Below are 25,476 nucleotides of genomic sequence, written 5' to 3' on the forward strand. Positions count from 1 at the left end.
GAGGGGCCGGGCCGACGCCAGCCCGCATGCGCGGAGGAGGAGGAGGAGGCGGTGGCCCTGGGTCTGGCCCGGGCGGCGCTTCGCCGGTGTCGGGCGGAGGTCAGAGGCCAGAGGCCAGGCCGGCCGGTAGGGCGTCGGGTTGGCCGGGCTCGCCCGCCCCGCTCCCTTCTCCTGCCAGCCAGAGGGGCTTGCTCAGAACGTGAGCTGCCAAGGTAAAGGTTGCTGCGTAACTCAAAGGTAATCTTTAGAAAACTAAAAATGAATATGAATATGAAAATGTATGTGCACATTTAATTAAAATAATAACAACTCGGTGGGTTCCCGCCACTGAGCTATGCTGAAAAGCAGCACCTTTTTAATAACCATGTAAACAACAACAACAACAACAACAACAGTAATAAATTTATAAAAGAAAGACAAGAAATGATTCTGGACAGGGAAAAGAAAGGACTTTTCCAGGCAGCGCTGGGTCGGAACTGCGGAACTCGCTCCCTCAGGAGGCAGCGGAGACCAACTCGGTTGGATTGAAACGAGGATCAGAGCAATTCGTGGAGGAGGAAAGGGCTGCCCAGGACTACTAGCCAGGGTGGCTCTGCTCTGCCTCCGCAGCTGGAGGCAGAAATGCTTCCAAGTACTGTACCAGTTGCTGGAAACCGCAGGAGGGCTCTGGTCCTGCTTGCAGGCTTCCCATAGCTGGCCCTGACCCTGGCCCTCATCAGCTGTATGCCAAAGAAGGGCCTCAAATGATGTTTGCAGGGTCCAGGTCAGTTCATAGGGGGGAAGCAGTCCTTGAGGTACTGTGATCCTGAACCATTAAGACTTTATAGGTCAAAACCAGCACATTGAATTGGGCCCAGAAACTAATTGGCAGCTAGTGTAGTTGGCCCAGGATCAGTGCAATATGCTTAAACCTTCTTGTCGTGGTGTGTAACCTGGCCGCTTAATTTTGCACCAGCTGGAGTTTCTGAACCATCTTCCAAGACAGCCTACTTAAAACACGTTGCAGTAACCTAACCTAGAGGAAACCAGAGTGTATTAATCTTTGGTTTGATTGTTATTTTGGCAATCACTGCAGCTCATGCATGACTAATGCTGCATTTGATTAGCTTCATCTTGGAGTATCCTGGCAATCATACCAGCAAGCCATGTAACTCCTTTTTGATGTTATTTGCCAATCAATGCTGCTGTCATTATGATATTTCCCATATTAAGTGACCTTGCTGTCTTTACCATAATCCTTCTTATGTGTTGTAGCTAGAGATAGGCATTGCATCTGAGTCACTCTGTGGGTTATATGACGTTTGTTTACCTGCCTGTTTATATGATATGATATAATAAAACAAAAATTTGTTATTATATTTCCTACATATACTCAACTTGGCTAATAACCCTGATGATGGCTCTATTCTTTCTCCATGATTGATGGCAGTAATGCTTCTGAATACCAGTTGCTTGATACCACAGGAAAGTAGAGTGCTGTTATGGTCAGGTCCTACTTTTGGGCTCCCTGCAGGTATCTGGTTAGCCACTGTGAGAACAGGTTGCTGGACTAGATGGGCCACTGGCCTGACCCAGCAGGCTCTCTTTATAGTTCTCCCACATGCATGTGCATTGTTAATACAGAGATTTTGCTTTATTGCATGCCACACTCTGCGCTGCCAGTGTCTAATGGTCTGTTGCATCTTTGTTTCATAAAAGTGCACAACCCAAGGCCCAGTATTTCCATAAGCCCTTTGGGCTAAGTCATTTTAACAGCTTTGTCTAAAATTAATCCAGCATGAATTAATATCTTTTCCAAACAGTGTTTGAGTTTAATCACATAAGAGTCCTGTCCTTAAGCATGCTGCAAAGGTACAATCCTGAATTTCTCCTAAGTTGTTTTAGTTGGGCCTTGATCCCTTTTATAGAAGTTCCCTCTGTATGGAGGGGGAAAAAACACAAACTTCCCTGTCTGCTTTGGTAGTCTTTCTCCTAAAGGACTATTCTCTGCAGATACACCCCTACTCTTTGGACCAAGGCACATTAGAAAATGAGCAGCTACGCAGACGGCAGACCACTCACCTCACATTGTTCCTGCAAATATCCATTCACTCCTTCCATTTAGTCCACTTCTCTACTGCCATTCGTGGTAGGTAACAAACCACAGGAGGCAGGACCTATTTGATCTAGGCTTACTTGCTGCCTATCCCCCTTTCTGCCTACCTATATCATAGAAAAGGACTCAGCTCCTCATGCAGAACTTGGCGTTTTCCACTTCCAATTTAGCCTGGAAGTGGGCATGGCCATAGAGTTGGCATTGGGCAGTGACACCAAAGGGAAGTCATTCATTTCCCACCCATATCAGCAGCTCATTCTAGCACCAATAAAATTACCTGGAGACAGAAACCAAAGATAAAACAACTCTATACTTCTTCCATATTAGCAGTTTATTTGCACAAATGATCAGATATAAAGTATCACTGAGGTAGACTTGAGTCTATCTTAATCTGGGGCTAGTTATAAATAAGATAAAGTTGATGGGTTACCTTATCTCCCAAACAGAAAAGAAAGGAACTTGTTTGGAGATTTACACTTTCATCGCACCAGCCTCACTCCCCATTTCTAGACACAGATCAAATGGGACCCAGCAGTCTCTTCACTTTTGTCAATGTTGGTGCAAGAAGCTCTCAATATTATAGCCTTTTTCTTTTTTAAAAAAAAATGGGGGGGGGAGTCCACAGGCAGCTTTATATTCTCCTTACCTACATCTTACAAGTGTGAATCACTTGTGTCTGTCAGAGTTGCTAGCCAGCATTGGGTCCTACAGTGATGGCCTGGTCAATTCATTGTTCCCAATCCAAGTGCCTGACTAGGCATGCTGGTGTTATTAGAATAGTTGCTACAGCACGTACAGAAGTTAAAGGATTAGCCCAGACGTTGCCAAAGAAACTCAGGCCTGTTGCAGGCTATACTGTGAAGAGATAATAGTGTGGTGGCATTGATGGAACAGTGTATGGGCTGTAGCCACTGTAGCACTGTGTGAAGAACATCCAATTGCACAATAAAACGAGACACCCCCCTCCTCCCCCTGTGTGCCCCCTAAAGTATTATGGAGCAGATTTAGGGAGGGAGAGGGGTTGAGAGAGTCCTTGTGTCTCAGTATGCGGATTCAAAAAGAATAGACTATTTGCCACTTTTCAAGGGAAATGTGTACCTGTACTGACATCTGATAAATCCAGAGGCTCACAAGCATCTATTTGCTGCCACAAATTAACACGGGTGGCTGTTCCATGGCCTGCCTAGGGTTGCAGTCAGGTTTCATATGCCAAGCATTCATGCTACAAGCTGGGGAAGGAAGAGTCGCGATACAGCTTTTACTGCAAAAAACCAAGTGGAGCTACGTACTGCTTCAAGCTGGCATGCCTGCTGTGCCCTGTTCCATAGCCCACCCTGGGCAAGCAGGAGCAACGTTTTAAGCCTGTGGATGCTGCCTACTCCACATGCCGAAGAACATTATCGAAACATTCAGGTGCAGCTTTGTTTATTCTTCGCCCTGAAAACAATATTCCCTCCTTCTCATAGCATCTACATGGCAAAGGACTAGCAAAACTATGCATAACATGTCTAGAATCAGCCACAGTCCTCTCTCAGGGGCCAGATTTGCTTGGATCTGTTGGCTCTTAGATTCAGTGAAAGAGGCAACAGACAAAAGTATGCTATTTACATTCTGAACCTGGATATCAAAGGAAGGCCACTGTTAAGTATCACGAGGGGCCCACCATCCCTGTCTCACCCCACATCTTTTGGGCTAAGGGGTGTGTAGCATGGAATGTTTTTGGCGAAATGCTTCAAAGAATGAGAATAAACCCCTCTTGCGTGTAGTGGCTGCGCTGCCATTTTTCTGCAGGGAGTGCCCTGTGACAGGAAAGGAACAGACTGATGAGTCCACTGACACTGTCCTTTTCATCTTCAGGATGGAGCGTGAGCCATTCTTTGGTCTCATTCGCGATGTAGAAGCCACTAAGCACTTTTGATACTGGACCTACCAAAAAAACAATAAGCAAATCATGGTGGATTTACAGAGGGCAGAGCTTACCAAAACCTGGTGGTTGCTGGATCTAGTTATTTCCTGACATAAATTCTTTCAGTCTATGATATAGGCTAATAAAGCTTGGAGCAGCACATTTATAAGTAGGGGGGGGGGGAGAGAGCTCCAACAGCATCATCAGTGCTTACAATGCACAGATGAGAACCTTTGATGCAGGATTCCAGCTTCAGGTGCTTTGAAACTGCTGAGGGCAGAGATCAAACACTAGGGTTTCTAACTGATGGGGTGGAAGTGGGGTGAGATTGGTCCACTCTGAAGCTTAAAGTGGGCAGTGTTGGTTAAGAGGCCTTGCAAAGAGTGCAGCCCCCTTGCAGAAGCTGAACAGTGCCTGACCAGTGTTTGGAAGGGAAACTTATGTATAGTGCCTGGGATCCTATGGTGGAAAAAAGGTGGGATGTAAATGTAGTCAATAAATAAATGGGCATTAACTACTGAGCAAGCCCTGCTTAAATGTCTTGGCATTTACCATGCATGCGGCCTGCACCGCTTCTGAGATGGTGCCGGCATCTGGCTCACACCAAAAAGCTGTGCACTGGAAACGTTGTTGGCCCATGTCAGTGATGAGTGCGAAGGTGTGGGCGTCTTTCCCAATCCCAATAAAAGTCACATAGCGGACCTGACATTCCCACAGGCAAGAGCCGTCCTCCTCCTCAGCCTCAAGAAAGAACACAAAAGAGATGAGATTTAAGGGTGCATCCAGGCCAGCATTAGTCCTGCACTTCAGTTCTATCCTAGGTACTAATATTTATATGTCCTAGGCCAAATATTGAACCTGTGTGCACATTCTAATAAACCTGATGCAGTGGACTTGATATACAAATTTAATACATAATCATAGCTTAGGCTTCCAGCATTGTAAAGCATGCTAAATGAAAACAATAAGAAAAAGGTAGATTTCATTGTTATACTGCAGCTTGCCTGGTGGAATTATCTCCCCTCTCCTCCCCCCACCCATGCACTGTGCCAGGTGCTCAACCATTTGGCAGAAATTAGCAAAAGAAGTGGGGATCTCGTAAGACATTAGGAAACAGTGGGAAAATGCTGCTGCCCAGCGTGTATCAGGGGCAACTCTCTAGTAATTTCTTTTTTGCAGTCTTCTGTACCAATTCAGTCCATCCAAATAAAGGTATTAAGTACAGTGGAACCTCGGTTTATGAACACCTCGGTTTACGAATTTTCGGTTTACGAACGCCGCAGACCCATCTGGAACGGATTAATTCACTTTCCATTACAGTGGTACCTCGGTTTATGAACACAATTGGTTCTGGAAGTCTGTTCATAAACTAAAGCGTTCATAAACTGAAGCGAACTTTCCAATTGAAAGTAATGGAAAGTGAATTAATCCGTTCCAGATGGGTCCGCGGCGTTCGTAAACCGAAAATTCATAAACCGAGGTGTTCATAAACCAAGGTTCCACTGTACTTTCAATGGGAAAGTTCGCTTCAGTTCATGAACGCTTCAGTTTATAAACAGACTTCCGGAACCAATTACACCCATGCTTCGGGTTAAGTACGCTTCAGGTTGAGTACTCTGCGGATCCGTCTGGAACGGATTAATCCACTTTCCATTACTTTCAATGGGAAAGTTCGCTTCAGTTTATGAACGCTTCAGTTTACGAACGCCGTGGACCATCTGGAACGGATTAATTCACTTTCCATTACTTTCAATGGGAAAGTTCGCTTCAGTTTATGAACGCTTCAGTTTATGAACAGACTTCCGGAACCAATTGTGTTCATAAACCGAGGTACCACTGTATTTTAAAAAAGGACACGGGCTGCAGCAGTTTTCTATAATAGACTTTTCTGTCACCCTGATGTTACCCTCCACTGCTTCCTTTCTTAATTCCTTCTTCACCCTTTGGCACTCTTGGTGGTGGGCAGTAGAAGGTTGATTTTTTTTTAAAGACATGTGAAGGGGTGCGCAGAGTGAAGAATACTCAAGTGAACCAAGGAAGCTGTCAGTCAGTGCACATGCAGGATCTCAATGGAAACCCCAGCAATGCCTCCTAATGATTTGTGACTACCGCTAAAATGTATATCTTAAGTGGCAGCATTATTCTGCTATTCTGCTTTGAGACTATACCTAAAAATTAGAACTGCCACCAGCACATAATTCTTATAGACAGTTTGTTTTATTTTGTGAGAACCTATGAGCGGGTGGCACTGTGGTCTAAACCACAGAGTCTAGGGCTTGCCGATCAGAAGGTTGGCGGTTCAAATCCCCACGACGGGGTGAGCTCCTGTTGTTCGGTCCTAGCTCCTGCCCACCTAGCAGTTCAAAAGCACGTCAAAGTGCAAGTAGATAAATAGGTACTGCTCCAGCGGGAAATTAAACGGCGTTTCCGTGCGCTGTTCTGGTTCACCAGAAGCGGCTTAGTCATGCTGGCCACATAACCCGGAAGCTGTCTGCAGACAAACACCAGCTCTCTCAACTTATAGAGCAAGATGAGCACGCAACTCCAGAGTCATCCATGACTGGACCTAATGGTCAGGGGTACCTTTACCTTTACCTTTATGAACAGAATGTATCGGTATTTTCTCTGACTGCACAAATGTTTATTCAAACAAATTTCTTTTAGTTCTGCCTTTAGTTTCAGAAATATCTTTTGTGAATAAAAAGGGTTTGTGCCGGCAGCAGTTTTTTAAAAAAAAGATCAATAAAAGGAAAGATGTTTTGTAACTGACTCAGCCTCATTGCACAAAAACTTGTGATTCTCATTGAAATCAATAGAACAAACCAGCTACAAGTAACTTTCTCTGGACTTGATTCAGAGTGTTATTGTGTTTGCCGTCTGTTCTCTGAAAACTGAAATCACTGAGAACAAAAAGGCTAATGAGGGGTTTGCATGCCCACTAGTGAACTATTTTGCAAATTTGTATTTAATAAATTAAATCAAACTATGCACATAATCCAGTCCCATTGATTTCAATGGAAAAGATCAATGAAACTGTTCAACTCTTTGATTGAAATCAATTGGACTTGTATGATCCAGCCAAAACTAAGCACTTTAAAGTTCCATTGATTTTGGTGGGAGAACTAAGCAGTTGCATCAATCTCTTTCATTAAAATAAATGGGATCTGAAAGTGCTTAGCTTTGTCTAGATCACACGATCGCCATGGAAAATGGCTAGCATATAGTAAAATACTGAGGCTGCACTCATAAACACAATGTCTGCTCTGCTGCCCTCCCTGCATTGGAGGAGAAACATCTGCAGGAGGAAGCCTGCGCTGCTCATGGAGGATCCGTACACCATCAAGCTGATGATGATCAAATGCTTCCAGGACAGAGCAGGACAGAGTTTGGGGTCACACACATAACATAGATTGTGTAGCCTTGAACATCCGGAGAGAGCTCCTAGATGAACTAGGGCATGGGAAATTAGGTATGAAATCATTGGATTTCTACTTGGCATATGTAGAGCTAAGATGTCCTGACTACATGTGGCAAACTCCTGATTATGGCATTCAGTGACTGGCTTTACACTAAAGTCCAATGGTCCTCTTGTCACTCTGGTCTAGCTCCTTTTCCAGTATCTCTGGAGCAGGCAGGATGCCAGATAGGAGGGCTACTGTCAGTCACTTGGTAAGAGGAGAAAGCTGCCAGGGTGGCCAGTATGACAAGGAGCCTTACCTCAGCTTGGTCTGCTTGCATCACTGAGTCTGAAACACTGACAACAGATGGAGTCCACTGGTCACGGCCACGGCTGCCCACCAGGTCTTCAATGGCAGTATTTAGCACATCCATCCCTGAAATGATGAGGCAAGAAATAAATGGGTGATCCAAGGGAAAGTGAGAATGCTCATCAGCCAGAGAACAGGGTTCTCTCAAGATTTCCACCATAACTGGGGCAGAGAGAAGGGCCCCTCCAGATTTTAGGGGTTGACAGACTTGGTAAGGGAGGAGGTGCCCCATAAGCAATAACTTCACCCATTGAACACACCAGAGATAGGTAGCAGAATTCAAGGAGCACAGCTACTTACCCATGGCCTTGGACACTGGTGAGGTGCCAATATACAAAGCTTCATATTTCCGGACAGACTCTCCCACGGCATCCAGAATGTCAACTGCCCGGAACAAAAGGCGGAATTCAACGTCACACTGAAACAAATGCTTCATCAGCACAAACATTTCTGTTTGCCTGATGGAACAACCTCTCCTCTTCCAGACATAGTTCTGAGGGTTCTCTCAACCTTCTCCCAGCCAACTGGGGTGGCAGGGTGGGTGGGGAGTCCTGTTAGCCAAATCAAACACTTTATTTCAAGGAAGAAGCAGGGATGCTTGTTTAGACCAAAGATGGGAATAATTACTTCAATTTTGTCAGAGCACAGAACTGATAAAGTGCTGTCAGGTGCCCCAGGAAGGGACTCATGGGATCTGTAATTTTTGTTACCTTGTAGAGAGACGTCATCTGGAGTGACAGGTTCAAAGGTAACAGATCGGCTGAGGCTGTTACTTGCCACGGCTCGCTCAGCCATGATCTGTAATACAGAGAAAGGTCATGAAAAGTTGGGACCACCTGCTGGAACCTCCCATCTAAACCTGAGTAGTAGTGGTGGTGGCAAAGCTCAGGGAGAAGACCCTCCTAGATGGTAACACCCAGGAGAAAGTACAGAAAGAACATTTCCAGTCTTCAATGACATGGCTAGAAGTGGCAATTCAAGTGGGAATCCCATTTGTTTACTCAGAAGTAGGTTCCCCTTATTTCAGTAGGACTTACTGCCAAGTAAGCATGCACAGAATTGCCACTGTCTTTATAGCTGTGCCCCTCTACCATCAAGGACTGCTAGGTTCCTAGAAATCTGACAAGATTCATTTAATACAGAGGTCCAATGAATTCATGGTTCAGAGGAATTCCTTCCAGCCCCCAGCCAACCAGGATGAAATTCCATCTTCCACCTCCTTGCAAAATGAGAGTAGTCTGGTGCAGGCAGGGGACTGGTGCTGCACTTCAGGGGCTGGGACACTCTTCCTTCCTCATGTGTGTATGTAGGGAAAGAACCATGCCAGAATCAGCAGGGATACCTTGGAGCACATTTCATGCAGGGCCTTGGCAATGGCCTTGGCAGGCACATTGCAGTGGAAGACGTGGCACTTCAGCATACACGTGTCCTTGTCACTGGCCACGAAAGCAAAATCCCTGCAAGGAGAGGAGAGCCCAGTAAGCAAGGGCAGGGCTCCAGGCACTGGTCCCTGCTGCAGGAGGAAGAAGGGGCCTTACCTGTCCCTTGGATCAAGCACAGCATGTAGGGAAAGAAAGAAAAATCTGGTTAATGCAGAATCCCTCAAGAAGCAACCCTCTTAATGGGCTGTGTGCTATTAGCTGTAATAGTTTCTGGCAAGAAGAGGAAGGGTTTCTTTGTAGTGAGCAGAAGGACCTCATGGCAAGGTGAGGACAGCAAGATGGACACACACACAAACACACACACACACACAGAGAGAGAGAGAGACCACCATTTCAAGATTCTCCCTCCTACAGGGCCTGTGGCTCAGTACCCCAGTTTGGTGCAATGCTAAAAGACTGAGGAGTTGTCCTTCATGTTAATTTCCAGCAGCAGAAAATGCCCTCTCCACCCCCAAGCCAAAGGTTTCCTCACCTGCCGTGGTTGCAGCCGACACCCCAGACACGGATGTTGATGATGGGTTGGGAGTGGATGAGGCTCTGGTCCAAAGGATCCACTAAACTCATAGTGTCCTTCTTCAGGATCATCACCATGTTTTGGCCCTGTAAAGGGAAGGCTAGAGGACTATGACTGAGATACAGTGCAGGGGTCGGAAAAAACTTCCACTTGCCTCTTGCAACTAGAGCAATAATGATGTCCCTTTCCTAGGGAAAACAGGGACTGGCATGTTTATCCACCCAGCAGTGCATAAGAACACCTGTGTGTAATATCATGGACTGAATGGGTGCATTTTTGGCAAATATGTACAAGGGAAAGGAATGGGGACACCCAGCAGCTCGTGCCTGGGTGACTGGTCCCTACCAAAGGTGGAAAGGATGCAAAACAGTGCCTAGAGCCAGGAAATCAATTGCTCCATTGAAGGGTGACAACTTGAATAAAATATGGAGGGGGCAGGCAGAGGTGGAGCTAGCTGCTTCAGTGCCCAGAGTGGTGCACATGCTGTGCGCCCAGGGGTGGGGCTAGCTGCCCACGGGAGCGGGGCGAGCATCCCAGGGGAGCGGGATGGTGATGTCAACCCCCCCCCATGGATGACACCCGGGACGGACTGCACCTACCACGCCCCCTTCCTCCATCAGTGGGGGCAGGTGAACCAGCACACCATTGAAATGGCAATGCCCATACACATAGGAGTTGGCCGCTATGGCTGCATTCAGCACAAGGGCTGCTGGAAGTCTATGTGAGAGAACACATTTGAGTAGACCTCTCCCTGGGCCTCCGGCACTCACCTCACCCCACCTGTCCGCAGGGTCCCAGTCGTCACACTTGTTCTGGGAGAGCTGCTGGATGCAGTTATTCACGGCAATGCTGCTTTTGCCAGGAGCCAAGTCCTCCTCAGGGACCTCTACCCAGCCCAACGAACGCACAACGAAGCACTGGCAAGAGAGAGGCGGAGGGGGTTACCATAAGACGTGTCTCCAGCCTTCCTAGCTCACCATTGGCTATGCAGCCCAGGCCATTGGCAGGTTTTTGTGAACATTTCAGCTAATGTGAACTGGAGCAGCCCCTCCGTCCCTGACTGTACCTCAAATCTAGCCATCGTGTACACTTCTGGAGAGCATCAACTGATACCCTCGCTGCCAAATTCATTGTGCCCTTCTTTACCACATTGTATGTCACAAAGGCTGATCGCCAAAGAATTGATGTTTTTGAATTATGGTGCTGGAGGAGACTCTTGAGTGTCCCATGGACTGCAAGAAGATCAAACCTATCCATTCTGAAGGAAATCAGCCCTGAGCACTCACTGGAAGGACAGATCCTGAAGCTGAGGCTCCAATACTTTGGCCACCTCATGAGAAGAGAAGACTCCCTGGAAAAGACCCTGATGTTGGGAAAGATGGAGGGCACAAGGAGAAGGGGATGAGATGGTTGGACAGTGTTCTCGAAGCCACCAACATGAGTCTGACCAAACTGCGGGAGGCAGTGGAAGACAGGAGTGCCTGGCGTGCTCTGATCCACGAAGAGTCGGACACGACTAAATGACTAAACAACAACAACATGTCACAAAGGAGTCCTCGTGTCTGTCCTTATTCATAGGATGTCCCACCAGATTAGGGATGGGGAACTTTATTCAGCCTGAGGGCTGCAATCTTTCGGAGGGAGGGCATGGCTCACATACCAGAGGCAAAATTGGGTGGAGCAAGAGGGGCTGGACTAGATGACCCTTGGGGTCCCTTCCAACTCTACAATTCTATTCTAAGAAATGTGGTTTTCACCTTTGCACAATAGATTAGTTCCTACTCACTCCCCTCTGTCCTCCACCTAGACACAATCAATACGCATTATCAGAGTTCAAGGACACATCCCAAGCAGGCGGAAACATTCAAGGAGGGTGCAGGGCCAGTGAGGGGTGTGGTCTGGAGAAAGAGGCCTGGGGGGTCACACTCAGCCCCTGGACATCTGAGGTCCATCCCTCCCCCCTCCTAGTGCTGCATGGAGAAGGACTAGAGGTGTAGAAAGTGAGGCTTTCCTAGCTTCTTTTCCCTCATCAAATTGTAGATTGTCAAGGATTCATAGCTCAGACTGGTGTCACAGTGAACTAGTCTTTAATTGCCTTTAATAACTTCCCCTCATTCCCATACTTCCCAAGTGCCCCAGGACACCCTGCTTTTTCACGGGAGATCGTGGTGGCCATTTTGGGTGCCGCATTCTTGTGCTGTGCTCTTGCCCTGAAAAAAAATCACTTCTTTAGGGCCATGATCTCATGCGGCACCAAACCTATGTTTTTGGGCACTGCAGGAGATATCACCTTGGAAAAAGTGCTTTTTTCTGGGTTGATAGCGTGGCGTGGGTCACATGACTCACCCAGGAGCGCATCCCAGAAGACGCGCATCCTGGTTTTGGCTCCAGAAAAGTTGGACGGCATGCCTTCAGGTGAGAGAAGGAAACAGCAAACCAGCTCTGGGTAATTGTATGTAAACTCTCAAAATGAAAGAAATCACAGGTGATACCGCAGGGAGATGCTGTCAAGGATAAACCTACCTAAAAGGGTATGGATGGGAAAGGCCATTATCTCCTGCCCACATCAGAGACAAGTTCTTCTGCAGATAATATCTGACTGGAAGTGGTAGAAGTTCCAATCCTGAAAATTTGCTTTTAGAAAGTCCTTCCCTCCCCCACTTCCTCAAGCATTCTTTAATTACTATTTTGCTATAAATTGGACTTGCAGCGCTGTGTGATTTAAGAGCTGTTGAATTCTGATTAGGTATTAGGTAACTATGGATTGAATAACTTACTCTCCTGAGGCAAGGTACTTTATACATGTTTATAGTGATCTGACAACAGGGATGGGTGGCACAGTTAGAAATCTGTCTTCACCAAGTAATCTGTCTTCACCAAGTAATCTGTCTTCACCAAGCACAGCACACAAGGCAGTTCACAATTAAAATTACAACTTATCCAACTAAAACAATAGATTCCAAAATACTTGGGCTGTGTTTAAGTTCTGGGGAAGGAGCTTATAATTTTAAAAAATAATTTTAAGAGAGGTATCATTCAGGTTTTTTTAAAAAAGGTTAATCTGTTAAAAATAGTTCAGTTACTTGATAAACTATTTTATCAAGGAAAGGGGCCACAGGGTTCAAGGATAGTTGAGGGAACATCACAAAGGGCATGGATAAGACCACTCAACATGCATAGATTACTCATTTATACAATCTAGCCAATCTTTCACATGAATGAAAGGGTGGTTAAAACCTATTGAGTGATACTGGGAATGCACTGTAAAATGCAAAGGGAATATTCAAAGCAGCTGCCATGATTTTCAGAGCAGTACCGGAAGGACTGGACTGGACACATGCCACCTTCTCCAAAATAAGAGAGAGACTCCCAGGTTCCAATGAATAGCCTGACATATTGCGTTGTGAACTGCCCTAAAATCTTTGGGTATAGGGCAGTATACAATAAACAAACAGTCAAACAAAGCTCACAGAGGGGCAAATTTTCTGCAGCAGCCTCCAAGGAAGGGCCTTACCTATGCTGAATCTGGACCCCTTGCTTCAAAGAAAGGGGCTTCCTCAATCAGCCAGGTTTCTGAGCTAAGTACCCCCTGTGCCCCCCACCTCACCTGACTGTACCTTGGAGCCAAGCTCTGGGTTGCCCTGGTGATGCTCCTCCCCATGCCAGCTCACTGATGTCCTGTAACAGGTAGACAAGCATAGCAGTGACACGGAGGTTCTCAGTCGTGGCATAACTCTAGCAAGCGTCTGTTCATCCCCAGAGTGGCAGCTGTGGATCTCATCGTTCTCTCAGCTCTCCAACACATCATTAAGTTTAATTCACTTACATTAAGTTTAATTCAATGGTACCAGCTCTAACCCTATTGATGTGATTTGCAGGGACTAGGAACCTCCAGCCTGTACTTTGCAGTCCCAGTCCTTTCCCATTTTGATGGAGCCATCTGAGTAGGATGGGGATTGGAGCAGAGGATCAGTATTTCTATTTCTGACTCAAAAGTTAGACCAAAGACTTGTGGGATGGAAACAAACCTGCTTGCTTCTGCATCTGCACAGAGCTGTGTTACCTGTGAGGTCACCAGAAGAGACCATGAACAGGCCCTAGAGCCCTCTTTCACTTTTACTCAGATTCAATGTGCCCTAGTGTTTGGATGAAGTGCCCCTGCCCCCAGGAGACAACCCTACCTTCTGGGCAGCGATGCCATCGGACTTGGGATAGGTCTCTCCCTTGGCAGACGTCTTACTGCTGCAACCTGAAGATCCTGAATGAGGACAGAAAAGAAGCTTGTGAAAGTGAAGAGAATGTGGCACCATTGTTGTTTTATTAACATTGAGGCTCAGCTAAGCAGCTAAAGTGTGTATGTAGAAATTCGGTCTATGGTTGTGAGCAGTTGAGCCATGAAACATTTGGGAGGAGTTTTTTATATAAAAAAGAAAGGAAAATCCCGGGAGCAGGGGGAGAGGGAATTGGCCAGCTTGAGCCCCTATAGTACCCTGGAGGGATGTATACCTTGATATTAAAAAGCTCTTGCCCCCACACTTCTAAAGAAGTACTGGGTCCTTTAGCACTATTTAGACAGCACAGAAACATTTCAGAAAGGGGGGGGGATGTCATCTGCAAGCCCCAAGCAGCACTACAAGGACTTCTGTTTTGGGCTGGCTGGAGCTGTGAAGAAGAGAACTTCTGAAAGGCACTGGGGACATATTTTGTTGTACTCTCCATTTGTTTTCTTCTAAAAAGCAAATTCTATCATGATTTTCAAAACAGATGCATTGAGCCAAGTCCTAATGGAAAGCAGTTTGGTACCCCAATAGACAATGTTACTTTGCTGCATGAATAAAAAAAGATCATTATGGCAAATCAATAGATTTTAGCATTGTTTACATTTATTTTATCCTAGGCATTCACAGTACCTTACTGGATAGCTTCTGCTGACTAATGCTGCAATCCTAAACATACCTGGAAGACCCACTGAAATCAATCCAAGTAAACGAATTTAGGCTTTTTAATACATTGCATTTTACAGCAGAAGCCCCACGGAAAATGCAGCTGCAATCTCCTCTCTCCACAGCTGTCCACCCAGTCAAGTGACTCAGTTGACCCCACCCCAGTTCATGCCCTCTGGATGTTATCAGTCTTTGGTGTCAGCTTTGAAATCCAGAAGTCCCTGTTGCCCAGTAAGAACAAGCAGATCATGCAGAAGCATGCAAACCTACAAATGGTGCCAGGTGGGACTGACAGTCCACAGTCACTACTCTGTTAAATTTTACCGCACAAGGCTCTGTATCTGTGTCACCACGAGAGACAGGCGAGTCTGCATATAGGGGTATATGCAAAGAAAAACAGCAGCCCTAGAGAGAACAAGGGTTGGGCTGCTGGCATTACTTTTCACATGGGTGCTGTCAAGTATACAGAAAAAGGCATTGGAATCCTGATACCGTTTCTGGCAATGCAGCTTCCCCAGTGTGTGCTAAACCAGAGGGGCAAGATGGGTGTTGCCACTGGGTGGTTCCCGTGGGCACATGCCAGTAGTAGGTCCCAGAGGAGTCGTGTATTTTCCTCCATCCTGGGGGAAGATCAAGATCTGCCTCCAGATTCTGGTCGTTCCATAGGTTGTCTAAAGAGAGAAAGGACATCAGATGAGGAAAAGAGCAAGTTTCATTTCAAAGGATGGTGACAACAGCTTCTACAGAAAGGTAGAAAAAGGTACATCAAAATGCCATGCTCTCTATTTTAAGACACATCGTTTCTGAATATTCCAGCTGAAATATCTAATGTGGAATAACAATAGAGGGCAAGTGCATGACGGATATACATTTACATGCTTCCATCTATTCTTACACACCACAGAATATTTCTCAGCCCCTTCTCCAGTCCTTGCTGGGCAGTCCAATGGAAAATTTCAGTCAGTATTTACTCCTATATTTGCAAGGGTTAAACTTAAAGCCTTCCTCTCCCTACCTGGTTAATAAAGTGTTAGCAAAAGTCAAGGGTGTAGTAACATTACACAGTGGGGGGGGGGGAGTTTCAGCATTGAACAGAAGACTCAACACTGTAAAGATGAGAAATCAATACCCACAAACCCCACTGCCATTACACAGATAGCAGAAGCAGAGCACATAGTTAAACTATGGAATTTGTTCCCAGAAACAGTGGTGGTGGCCACCAACTTGGACGGCTTTTAAAAGGGATCTGACAAATGCATGCATGATAAAGCTATCAGTGGCTACTAATCATGATTGCTATGCACAATCTTCCGTATCAGAAGCAGTATGCAAAATTACTGGAAATCCTAAAAAGCACAGTTTTAATGAGGAGTGAGATGGAGCCCAGTTTCCCTTACTCTCTACTTTCCTGGAGAATGAATGTACAGGCACCGGAGTCAAGAGCAAAGCAAAATGTGAAACCTGCTGTTTCCCTGCAGGACTTCCAGGAGCAGAGCTATGACCGTCTGTAACTGTATCTGCCCCAGCGCACACAGCTAAAAATACCCAAAGGTCAGTGTGCCCCTTCTGCTTTATTATCCTGTTGATTCTCCCAGTATGGAGGGGACAGAAGGTGAATAATCCATCACTTGCCATTCAATTACATACTGCAGGCCCTGCTGTCTCTTGCCTGCCAAGCTGCATTCTATTTAATCAGGTCTTGCCATCCTTTAGAGTGGCTCAACCAGCTGCCAGAAGTAGCAGCACAGCAGTTGACACTTGCCGCCTGCAGAGATCAGAGCAAAGAAGCACCAACCCAACTGCTTTCTGACATTCACACATTTCCTGACTGCCAGTTGTCTCCCAGGAAACAGCACCCAAGAGCATGACCTGCACTAGCAAAGGCTGCGCTGATGGACAGCCATGATGCACAGACCATCTAAAATTACCGGTATTCTCCAGAGCAGCCTTCTTCAGGTAGCAATCTGTTTACACGCAGCATCGCACCTTGCAGGCTGGGCAATTTTCTCCCTGCCACACAAAGCTATTTCTGTGCCAAACTTTGTGGCAGGATGCTGGATGTGAGCAGACTGATACGCTGAGGCTGTTGCTATGGGGAATAAGATAAAACAGCCTCCAAGTACCGGTAGCAGTTTATTTGGGTGCCTCCAGCTGGACTAAATGTGGCTGACTTTTCACACCATACTGGAAAGGGAAGCCAGAGCAAAATGCAGACACTCCTAGTGACTAATCAGTATGCACTAGCACAGCAAGAACTTAACTGTTAGAGTCAATAGACAAATTCTCCTGACTGCCACTGGATTAATCAAACGCTCCCAATTAACTAGTTGAAAATGAAAATTAAAGCTTGTTGACTTCACCCTAATTTCCTGAACTTGTGTGGGCTCAAAGTGGGAACAAGCAAGTCCCCGCCACTTGCATTCAGTTGAATGTGGTTAGAGACCTCATCACCGTCAGGATCCCTGCCTTATCAGGGTTTTTCTAGACAATGAGGTTTTGAAGCATGTTCCCATGAATGCACTTAGAAACCCTGTGCAGATGTCTAAAAGGAAGCCTGTGTGCCCAGGAGGTGTTAGAATGGGGCTTAAGCATGCTCATCTCTGCCCATACCCACTTTGAGGCTACAAGTGTCCAGGTGAACACACAAACAGGTCTTACATGTATTCTCACCTGGTGAAGCAGACTTAAATCCAAACCATAGCAAAATTGTTGGTCTTTCAGATTTGTGTTTTTTTTTCTATAACAGACTGTGTCTCTAAAAGTTTTTCCGAAAATCCTGGAAATTGATAGTGGATCTGACGAGTTTTCCTGAAAAAGAATGCTCCAATTTTCCATTTCCTCCAAATAGTGCCCTGCCCTGAAACTCATACTCATTGTAGCTCAGGCAGTGAGCTGACATCTTAATTCAACCAAAGCTGAGTTCTAGTTTTAATCATTCACCTCTGCCATCTGCTCTTGTTTTCAGAAGTGCCCACTTTGGGGGAAATGGTTATATCCACATTTTGCAAAGAGAAATGGAGTGTCTTCCATTTGCCTGGCCTCTCTTTTCCTTCAAAATCCAAGGAATGTGGGAGGCAAGTTTCTCTTGCCTAGAAAGGGAGTTAGACCAACAGCTAATTTTGCTGGAAGACCACCTGCATAAAGGAATGTGGTGGGAATGAAGCCATCAACCCTCCACTGTCCAATTTGGCCTATTTGAATCCAAATGCCACGAATGGCACTCCATAGTGAGTCAGGTTTGGCAAATAAACTGTCAGCTGCTGACTTCCACATGCAAGGACATAACAAAGGATTAGCATTTAACCAAGTCCACCACTAACTTGCCCTTAGTAGAGAAGCAGGTAGTCAGTAATGGTGCAATCTGAAGATCAGCAAGAATAAAAAGGGGAGATCACTGAAGAATAATACATGTTTTTCAAGGCAGCATTCTTCTTTAAGAAGCAAAACAACAAACATCAGTGAGGTAGCTGTAGGCCAGGCATCCCCAAACTGCGGCCCCCCAGATGTTTTGGCCTACAACTCCCATGATCCCTAGCTAACAGGACCAGTGGTCAGGGATGATGGGAATTATAGTCCAAAACATCTGGAGGGCTGAAGTTTGGGGATGCCTGCAGTAGGCTTAATTTTCTCTGTTGTGGGGTTTGGGAACTGGAAGGGAGAGGCTGTTCATACTAAACAGCAAGTTCATAAGAAAGATGATGTAGATTGGCATGGTGGGGGAGAAATTTATAGGCTCTTTTCCATAGCCCACTATGTGCATAGGCCTACACACCAGGCTGTGTGTGAACTTGCCCAGAATTACACGAAATAAATAGTCCCTAATTCTGTGTGCACTCCAACTATTAGGATAGGACAGCAACTAGGAACACTCAACACTACCCAGAATTAGAGCTTTCATGAAACCACAGCATTCACCTCAAGACCCCTTCATAATCAAAGTGTGTTGACTGAGTTATGAGATGTGAAATAGGACAGACACCTACACCTTGAATAGTTATGCAGAAATGGGACGTGGAGCAGGCATAGCTTGTCACACATGCTGCACCTTCTGAAACTCCCATTTCTACACAAATATTAAAGAACACTGTCTGCTTTTACATCTGGCCACTCTAATTGCCAAATGGTCAGTGGAGAAAGGGTTAAACATATCCTCCCTATCACTACAGCTCTGAGCAATAGAGTAAGAAGAAAAGAAGTTAGATAATTTGTGCATCTCACCATAGTATTTTGTTTGATAGGCAGGGGTATGGTGGCTTCCTATAAGATCTGTGTTGCTGAGGAACCTTTGTACAGTAGAATTGCCTCTTCTACTGTCCCTTTACTAAAATGGTTGCACAGGGGAAAAAATAACATCTTAACCTTCCTCCTCCCTACCTTGGCAAACCAATAAATTGTTACGCTTGTGCCAGCTCTGAGAATTTAATCAAGGAAATGCAGCTTTCACAGATGGGATTGATTTGGCTAGAACAATGTTGTCCACAACTCAGCTCAGCCCATTCCTCCCAACTGTCAGGCCTTGGGGGTGGAATATTTGGGATGAGGGATGGTAGTAACTTTCCTTCATTTTTATTTGCAAAGAAATGGAAGCATTTCCCCTCCTGGAAAAAGGCAGCAGATGGGCTCAAAAAAGCTGGGGAATTGTGTGGGAGTGATTTTCTTAGCAAGCAGTTATCTTTAGTAAAATCCTGCTCTCTTTGCAAATCTTACAGGTTCGAAGCAAAAATTTGGCTTTGAGAGTGAATCTTGAGAATCTCCAAATAACATAGCACTTCTCCAACACACCCAGCTACATTTTAAGTGACAATTGGCAGGTGGTAACTAAGGAGAGGATGTAGTGTCGTGCCTATTAAATGCTCTCGACACAGAGGTGTACTAGCACCAAGTTTCTTGTCCTGCCAGCACCAGGCAGATATGCTTGTATTTGCCCAGGTTCAGAATGTCAATATGGCATCTATGGATGCAATGGCAGTTATGAGGACCTCCCCTGGCACATGTAAGACCTCTGTGCTCACTACCCCTTTTATTATGAGTACATACAGCTGGAGGAGGTGGTGGGAAGAGCAAAATGCAAAGCTCACGTCTGAACAGCAAACAAAATGACCAAGAGGTAAGAAGGAAAGTGGGTATCAGAGAGGAAGGAGAATGATCTGGATGACTGAGAGAAGGAAAACATAGTAACAAAGGGGAAGGTGAGGAGAAAGTAGGATGCCACATGAATCCAGGTGGAAGAAAGACCTGGAGAAAGACAGACAGACAGACAGACAGAATGGAGTGGCAGAGACAGAAGAAACATGCACACATGTACACCCATGTCAGACCAGGGAACACCCATCCTCTTGAAACTTCAGGTGTTTTCACAGGCTTACCAGCAGTACCACATCACAGATCACATCTGTTCCTATTGACTGAACCATTTATCTGAGGCATAGATCCCTATGGGTCCTCATCCTTTTTCAAAAGGGAACTCCTCAAAACCACCATCAAACCATAGTTTGCCCCTGTATCCACATATATTTTCCGTGATTTGTTGGCGTTTTTGTCACCCTCTGCAAAACTCATGAAGATCCATGCCTAGATAAATGTTTTTTGTGATGCTGGCAAGCACTGGATCTGTTATTTTTACTGTGTAGTATACCACAATGAACTTTATCTTGGTGGTTTATTTTAGAGGACACTATGATGATGATGATGATGATGATGATGATGATGTTTAGTCGTTTAGTCGTGTCCAACTCTTCGTGACCCCATGGACCAGAGCACGCCAGGCACTCCTGTCTTCCACTGCCTCCCGCAGTTTGGTCAGACTCATGTTGGTGGCTTTGAGAACACTGTCCAACCATCTCGTCCTCTGTCGTCCCCTTCTCCTTGTGCCCTCCATCTTTCCCAACATCAGGGTCTTTTCCAGGGAGTCTTCTCTTCTCATGAGGTGGCCAAACTATTGGAGCCTTAGCTTCACGATCTGTCCTTCCAGTAAGCACTCAGGGCTGATTTCCATCAGAATGGATAAGTTTGATCTTCTTGCAGTCCATGGGACTCTCAAGAGTCTCCTCCAGCACCATAATTCAAAAACATCAATTCTTTGGCGATCAGCCTTCTTTATGGTCCAGCTCTCAAGGGCGTACCCACCATGGGGCAAGTTAGGGCAGCTGCCCTACTCTAGAAGCAGGGCTGGTGGGCAGAGGCGGAGCACAGCCCGGCGGAGCGCGAGTTCGCCATTCCCGCCGCGCCGCACCCTCCCTCCAGCTCCCCGGCGTGCCCTCAGGCAAGGCCAAGCGCGGCGGGGAACCAGGGAGCGCGGCGCGGTGGGCGGGAACGCCGAACTCGCACTCCGCTGGGCTGGGCTCCACCTCCGCCCACCAGCCCTGCTTCTAGGGAGGGGCACAGCCCGGCGGAGCGCGAGTTCGCCGTTCCCACCCGCCACGCTGCGCCCTCCCTCCAGCTCCCCGCCGCGCCCTCTGGCAAGGCCAAGTGCGGCGGGGAACCAGAGAGTGCGGCGCGGCGGGCGGGAACGCTGAACTCGCGCTCCGCTGGGCTGGGCTCCGCCTCCGCCCACCAGCCCTGCTTCTAGGGAGGGGCACAGCCCGGCAGAGCACGAGTTCGCCGTCCCCGCCCACTTTGTGGCCCCCTCCCCTTCCGTGCCTTGGCCCCTCCCCTTGCCCCCCCCTAGTTTTGATCCTGGGTACGCCCATGCCAGCTCTCACTTCCATACATCACTACTGGGAAAACCATACCTTTAATTATACGGACCTTTGTCGGCAAGGTGATGTCTCTGCTTTTTAAGATGCTGTCTAGGTTTGTCATTGCTTTTTTCCCAAGAAGCAGGCCTCTTTTAATTTCGTGACTGCTGTCACCATCTGCAGTGATCATGGAACCCAAGAAAGTAAAATCTCTCACTGCCTCCATTTCTTCCCCTTCTATTTGCCAGGAGGTGATGGGACCAGTGGCCATGATCTAAGTTTTTTTTATGTTGAGCTTCAGACCATATTTTGCGCTCTCCTCTTTCACCCTCATTAAAAGGTTCTTTAATTCCTCCTCACTTTCTGCCATCAAGGTTGTGTCATCAGCATATCTGAGGTTGTTGATATTTCTTCCGGCAATCTTAATTCCGGTTTGGGATTCATCCAGTCCAGCCTTTTGCATGATGAATTCTGCATTTAAGTTAAATAAGCAGGGAGACAATATACAGCCTTGTCGTACTCCTTTCCCCATTTTGAACCAATCAGTTAGTCCTTGTCCAGTTCTAACTGTGGCTTCTTGTCCCACATAGAGATTTCTCAGGAGACAGATGAGATGATCAGGCACTCCCATTTCTTTAAGAACTTGCCATAGTTTGCTGTGGTCGACACAGTCAAATGCTTTTGCGTAGTCAATGAAGCAGAAGTTGATGTTTTTCTGGAACTCTCTAGCTTTCTCCATAATCCAGCGTATGTTTGCAATTTGGTCTCTTGTTCCTCTGCCTCTTCGAAATCCAGCTTGCACTTCTGGGAGTTCTTGGTCCACATACTGCTTGAGCCTGCCTTGTAGAATTTTAAGCATAACCTTGCTAGTGTGTGAAATGAGCGCAAATGTGCGGTAGTTGGAGCATTCTTTGGCACTACCCTTCTTTGGGATTGGGATGTAGACTGATCTTCTCCAATCCTCTGGCCACTGCTGAGTTTTCCAAACTTGCTGGCATATTGGGTGTAGCACCTTAACAGCATCATCTTTTAAAATTTTAAATAGTTTAGCTGGAATATTATCATTTCCACTGGCCTTGTTATTAGCAGTGCTTTCTAAGGCCCATTTGACTTCACTCTCCAGGATGTCTGGCTCAAGGTCAGCAACCACACTACCTGGGGTATATGAGACCTCCATATCTTTTTGGAACAATTCCTCTGTGTGTTCTTGTCACCTTTTCTTGATTTCTTCTGCTTCTTTTAGGTCCTTTCCACTTTTGTCCTTTATTATGGTAATCTTTGTACGAAATGTTCCTTTAATACTTCCAATTTTCTTGAACAGATCTCTGGTTTTTCCCATTCTGTTGTTTTCCTCTATTTCTTTGCATTGCTCTTTTAAGAACGCCCTCTTGTCTCTCCTTACTATTTTTTGGAAATCTGCATTCAATATCCTGTATCTTTCACTATCTCCCTCGCATTTTGGCTGCCTTCTCTCCCCCGCTATTTGTAGGGCCTCATTGGACACCCACATTGCTTTCTTGCATTTCCTTTTCATTGGGATGGTTTTCGTTGCTGGCTCCTGTATAATGTTACGAGCCTCCATCCATAGTTCTTCAGGCACTCTGTCCACCAAATCTAAATCGTTAAACATGTTCCTTACTTCCACTGTGTATTCATAAGGGATTTTATTTAGATTGTGTCTTACTGGCCCAGTTGTTTTTCCTACTTTCTTCAGTTTCAGCTGGAATTTTGCTATAAGAAGCCGATGATCTGAGCCACAGTCAGCTCCAGGTCCTTTTTTTTCACTGACTGTATAGAGCTTCTCCATCTTTGGCTGCAGAGAATATAATCAATCTGATTTCGATGCTGCCCATCTGGTGATGTCCATGTGTAGAGAGAGTCGTCTCTTGTGTTTTTGGAAAAGTGTTTGTGATGACCAGCTTGTTCTCTTGACAGAACTCTATTAGCCTTTGCCCTGCTTCGTCTTGAACTCCAAGGTCAAACTTGCCAGTTGTTCCTTTTATCTCTTGATTCCCTACTTTAGCATTCCAATCCCCTATAATGAAAAGAACATCCTTCTTTGGCATCATTTCTAAAAAGTGTTGTAAGTCTTCATAGAATTGGTCAATTTCACTTTCTTCAGCACCTGTAGTTGGTGCATAAACTTGGATTACTGTGATGTTAAAAGGTCTGGCTTGGATTCGTATCGAGATCATTCTATCATTTTTGAGATTGCATCCCAGTACAGCTTTTGCCACTCTTTGTTGACTATGAGGGCCACTCCATTTCTTCTTGCCCACAGTAGTAGATATGATAGTCATCTGAACTGAATTCGCCCATTCCCTTCCATTTTAGTTCACTGATGCCCAGGATGTCAATATTTATTCTTGCCATCTCATTTTTGACCACATCCAGCTTACCAAGGTTCATGATTCTTACATTCCAGGTTCCTATGCAAAAAATTTCTTTGCAGCATTGGACTTTCCTTTCACTTCCAGGCGTATCTGCAACTGAGCAACCTTTCGGCTTTGACCAGCCGCTTCATCAGCTCTGAATCTACTTGTACTTGTCCTCCGCTCTTCCTCAGTAGCATGTTGGACGCCTTCCGACCTGAGGGCCTCATCTTACAGCATCATAACTTTTATATGCCTGTTGTCAATGTCCATGGAGTTTTCTTGGCAGGGATACTGGAGTGGTTTGACAGTTCCTGCTCCATTTGGTGGCTTTGGTGAGGGGTAAAGGGAGATAATGAGTGGATTTGGTGGGGGTGGGGTGGGGGTAGGCAGGGTTGGTGAGTGAAACAAGGAAGAACATAAGAAGGCCCTACCAGGTCAGGACAATGGGTTATCTAGTCCAGCATCATGTTCTCACAGTGGCCAACTCGATGACTATGGTGCAGAACTTGCTATGGTTCCCTGGAGACTTTCTTGCAGTTCAGAGTGCCTGAAGTAAGAGCTCTACTGTCAATATGAGAGCAGCTGGGAGTGAGCGTAATTCAGAAGGTGGTTATCCCTGGACTATTAGATTGAAATCCTAAGCGTATCTCATGGGAATGAATTCCACTGAACTTGAAAGGATGTGCTTCCATACAGTTGTATTTAAACTGGATTGTTGTTGGCCCTGTAGAACCCTCTGACGACGCCAGTCACCACAGGCTTGCCTTTCTATTCTGCACACTATTAAAAAAACTGATGAAATATGGTACAATTTATCGTCTGCGTGTGTGTTGTACTCCTAATCCTGTGAAGTTGGGGGATTTCAGAACTCGAGCCAACTTTCCCGGTACAGCGGGTTCCTGCTTTCAGAACCATGGAAAGCTCCCTGGAGGCTGCCCCCGCCCCCAACGCAAAGATAGAGAGCGGGACAACAGGCGGCGCTTATCCTCTGCCCCACAGCATCGAGAAAAGCACTTGCAGGTGCCTTCCGGCGAAGTGCAAGGGGTCGCCATAACCCTTTCCTCGACAGCAAGTTTCTCACTCACTCCTTTTCTCCCCAAGCGACAAACAGCCTGGGTGGTTTGGAGCCACTGGGTAACCCCTCACCCAACTCCCCGGGAGTAGAACTTGATCGAAGAGCCCAAAGTCCCAAGCCGGTCGGTGAGCGAGGCGGGCGACGCGAGCGGGGTAGCAAACCCGAGGAAATGCTCTCCGCACGGGGGTGGAGGGGAGTCCTGGCGCCCCTTCCATAACAGCCGTGCAGGCGAAGGGAAGAGGCGCGCTCTCTCGCGCTCTCACACATGCCCGCATCCGTCATGGAGACGCCCGCCTCGCTCTTCCCCGGCCCCCGCTCTCCTGAGGGAGCTCCACTTGGGGCTGCCGCCCTCAGCACCCCTGGGAAGGTGCCGCGACCATCTTCTCCCATCCCAACCGGCGCCCCTTGCTCTTACCGTCGTAGTTGACCAGGATGATGGCCAGCATATAGTCCTTGCCTAGCATGGCTTCGCTCGGTCGGGCGGCGAGCAGCCCCGAGCGCGGAGGACGGTGGCAGCAGCAGCAGCGCTGTGCCAGAGGCCGGCTCCAGAATGCGGGGCGGGCTGCGCTTGGCGTGCGCGGGCGGAGCGAAGAGCGCGGACTGGGCAGATCCGGGAGGAGACAGAGGCTGGCGAGGGAGGGAGGCGATCCAAAGCCGTGACGCAAGAGGCATCGTACAACAC

At 46.6% G+C, this 25,476-nt stretch overlaps 1 protein-coding gene and 1 long non-coding RNA gene across 3 annotated transcripts; one reads left to right on the forward strand and one right to left on the reverse strand.

Moving 5' to 3' along the window:
* Positions 1 to 57: 57 nt before the first annotated feature.
* Positions 58 to 14,324, forward strand: LOC132592571 (uncharacterized). The gene is made up of 2 exons (XR_009558075.2): positions 58 to 237; positions 13,603 to 14,324. It is a non-coding gene; the product is annotated as an uncharacterized LOC132592571 (long non-coding RNA).
* Positions 2,411 to 25,358, reverse strand: APBB3 (amyloid beta precursor protein binding family B member 3). Of its 2 annotated transcripts, XM_060278131.2 has the most exons (12): positions 25,210 to 25,354; positions 15,160 to 15,338; positions 13,906 to 13,982; positions 13,342 to 13,402; positions 10,495 to 10,641; positions 9,683 to 9,810; positions 9,111 to 9,225; positions 8,479 to 8,566; positions 8,069 to 8,152; positions 7,719 to 7,834; positions 4,554 to 4,742; positions 2,411 to 4,021 (listed from the first exon to the last, which is right to left on the reverse strand). In XM_060278131.2, the coding sequence occupies exons 1-12, from the start codon at positions 25,256 to 25,258 to the stop codon at positions 3,788 to 3,790; spliced, it is 1,467 nt and encodes a 488-aa protein (XP_060134114.2). In that variant the 5' UTR covers positions 25,259 to 25,354; the 3' UTR covers positions 2,411 to 3,787. The 2 variants fall into 2 exon arrangements, with proteins under 2 accessions (XP_060134114.2, XP_088531138.1); XM_088675012.1 differs by lacking the exon at positions 13,342 to 13,402 and having other exon boundaries at positions 25,210 to 25,358.
* Between the last annotated feature and the right edge of the window lie 118 nt (positions 25,359 to 25,476).

This window comes from Zootoca vivipara, chromosome 8 (assembly GCF_965207765.1).
Source record: "Zootoca vivipara chromosome 8, rZooViv2.hap1.1, whole genome shotgun sequence".
In the NCBI taxonomy this organism is placed as follows: domain Eukaryota; kingdom Metazoa; phylum Chordata; class Lepidosauria; order Squamata; family Lacertidae; genus Zootoca; species Zootoca vivipara.

What these genes read in the sequence shown, in the direction of transcription:
- APBB3 (XM_060278131.2), bottom strand. Translation starts at nt 25,258, where the DNA reads ATGCTAGGCAAGGACTATATGCTGGCCATCATCCTGGTCAACTACGAC. An exon ending in ATGGCATCGCTGCCCAGAAG is followed by an intron (nt 13,403 to 13,905) that starts GTAGGGTTGTCT and finishes TACCTGTTACAG; the next exon opens with GACATCAGTGAGCTGGCATG. An exon ending in ACCCAGAGCTTGGCTCCAAG is followed by an intron (nt 10,642 to 13,341) that starts GTACAGTCAGGT and finishes CTCTCTTGCCAG; the next exon opens with TGCTTCGTTGTGCGTTCGTT.